The 2655-nt window shown below is 40.3% G+C and overlaps 1 protein-coding gene across 2 annotated transcripts in view; it reads left to right on the top strand.

The window, feature by feature from the left end:
- The window catches only part of CCDC34 (coiled-coil domain containing 34), a 48966-nt gene that overhangs the window by 12834 nt on the left and 33477 nt on the right, over window positions 1–2655 (top strand). Inside the window, exon 2 of one of the 2 annotated variants that reach the window (XM_019519491.1) lies at window positions 944–1073. In XM_019519491.1, the coding sequence (XP_019375036.1) occupies window positions 944–1073 (130 nt within the window). Of the gene's footprint in view, window positions 1–941; window positions 1074–2655 lie in introns of both variants that reach the window. The other variant, XM_019519492.1, reaches the window with a different exon arrangement.

Below are 2655 nucleotides of genomic sequence, written 5' to 3'. Positions count from 1 at the left end.
GACTGGCTGGGAGCCCCGATCCCCGGGGGTCACATACAGCGCTCCCGGCGGCCCGCTCCTACCTGCTGCTGCTGCTGCTGCTGCTCCGGACCGGCTCGCTCCTTCCCCGCTGGCGGACACGCAGCCGATGTGGCTTTGGCTCCGCTCCGCTGCACCCGGCCCAGCTGCTTTCAGCGGGAAGAGGCGGGGGGGGGCCCGGGCGGCCTTTGTAAATTCCCCCCCCCCCCCCCCCCCCCCCCCCCCCGGGTGCATGCAGCTGCGGGAGCAGCTGCCCCACCCCAAGGAGCCACGGGTCTGTCCCACACCCCGCCCCAGCTGGCCTGCCCCTGTCCCCTTTCTCACCGTGGGGGGTGGCTGGGTGATCTGCCCCCCCCCTTCCTCTTCCCCTCCTTCCACCACAATGGACTTACCAGCAGGAAGAAGCTCTCCACGCTGTATCGGAAATAGGTATTGGCCAATATGCCTCCTTAAAATTGGAGAGTATCGGCCTCAAAAATCTCAGTTGGTGTACCCCTATTAGTTAGTGTTGAAGGGTTACAAGATTTTGGTCTTGTCCCTAGTCAGAGATAGCACATTATATTACTTTGTTTTTATAAGCCAACTTTTATAGCAAATATACTTTCCAACCCTTGCTTTTCTATGCTCTACATGCAAGGAGAGGGATGGAACCACTCATATAGGAATATTTGCTTGTTTCTGTTTTGTTTATGAATGGCAACCGTTCAGAGCACAGCATTAGAGGTAGTCCCAAAGTAAATTGCTTAACAGAGTACAAGCAAGACATCTGCAAGTGCCAAAAAGATTTAATACATTTGTTCCAGAAATTACCAGAGTTGCAGTGTAGGAGTCAGTGTTTCAATATCTGGAATTAACTTTGAAATTAAAATTGTTAAAAAGTACAGTAGTATCCTCACAATATACATCTTTATTTTTAATCCACTAGTGTTGAAGGCTTTAAAATAGCAGAAAAGAAAAAGCAGTCACCTGTGACAGATAATCTCTCACCATGGGAAGAATGGTTCATTTGCAAAGAGAGAGAGCTACGTGCCCGCTTACAAGCCAGAGCTATGGAGGTGAGTATATCTGATTATTTTTCCTTAGATTTGGCAGCAGACAAACAGGCACCAAAAGACTAGTTTTCCTTCTCCATAGTGAAAAATAGGTAGCTTTGTTTTTTATCTTTAGTGTCTTTAGACACGCATAGCTTTTTGGGTTTGGCTCCACCAGTGTGATTCATGCTTTGTGCATTTTTCTTTCGCTAAAAGTTCTTCCTCATTGAAATTGTGGTATATATACTTTGCTTACCCAAATATCTGGTAATGGTTCAGATTTAAGGGATTAAAACATATTTTTATAATTGGTACTTTGATTTTCCTTATGGTTATCTATGCCTGCACTTTAGCAATAAAACACGACAGAGCGTGTACATAAACATGCTGAGGAACATGGTTAGGCATGAGGGGTTGTTTTGTCAACTGCTTAGGTGTTCTCTTATATAAGTTTGGTACCTTCTCTCAGAATAAGTGCTCCCCATCCAGAATTCCTTTCCCTTCATCCATCTACTGTCTTCTTAAAAATAACCTATCCTTGAATACTGACACTGAACAGAATAAATTTTGTTAATTGTCTTGTTCTTTCCCTAATTATTGTATTGCATTGCAGTGCAGGTTGCAAAAGTATAGGTTAGTGGTTAAAATACCAGACTGCCGATTGGATCTTACCTCTGCCATTGACTTTCCTTGAGCAATCTTCAAATTTGACTCTATCTACTGATTCCATTTGCAATATAAGTATGGCATATATTTCAGAAGTTGTGTGGCTTACCACAGTAGTTTGTAGCATATTTGGAATTCTAGAGAATTGTAAAATATTTTATATTGTGTTAAAGGTTATTGGGGAGCTGAAATTATTTGCTAAATCCCAGAAACATATTCTGACTTTTGTAGCATTTCACTTGTTCTTTTAGACTTTCCTTCTTTGTTTGTTTCTTAATTGAAGAAAGCTAATTTTTGGTGCTTGAAAAAGTGAAATATGTGGTATATGTAATTGTGCTTACTAAGACTGGATCAGAACCAAAATAGTAGTTTTCTCTATACATGTCAAGTGATGAAATGTTACATTATAACAAACATAACTTCAGTTTTTTCCTTTTTTAAATACAAATTTTTAAGGATAGTCACAGGATAAAAATAGACTCATAACAAGGGAGAAGTCAATAGAAGAGTTAAAAGATTTTTAATCTATTGAGGTTGTAATTCTGAAAGTGTTCCTACCATTCCTATCATTTGCAGTGATTTTGATAAAAGCTTATGTACTTGTTTTTCAGACCCCCAAAATAACTTGGATATAAAAAAACAGTATTAGGATTCTGGTTTTAAAAATATTTTAAGTTAAGGTCCCAAGAAAAATTAAGCTACAGACTTCTGTTGTCTTTATAAGTATCCTGTGCAGAGGCAATGTAGATTTGGATTGGATTTTTCTTTCAATAAGGCTGTTCTACAATACTTTAGGGTATCACTCATTCTGGCAGAGAAAACAGGATCCCTGTTCATCAGTGTAGGTTCATCAGGGCCATCAATAGATGGTTCTTGCCTTAATCTTGTTAGAATACGGAATTAATTATATTTTCAAACAATCTTTTTTTTTTTTTTTTTT

Source organism: Gavialis gangeticus, unplaced genomic scaffold (genome assembly GCF_001723915.1).
Source record: "Gavialis gangeticus isolate Ggan-Ray unplaced genomic scaffold, GavGan_comp1, whole genome shotgun sequence".
In the NCBI taxonomy this organism is placed as follows: Eukaryota; Metazoa; Chordata; order Crocodylia; family Gavialidae; genus Gavialis; species Gavialis gangeticus.
This window is presented reverse-complemented; position numbering and strand designations above follow the sequence as displayed.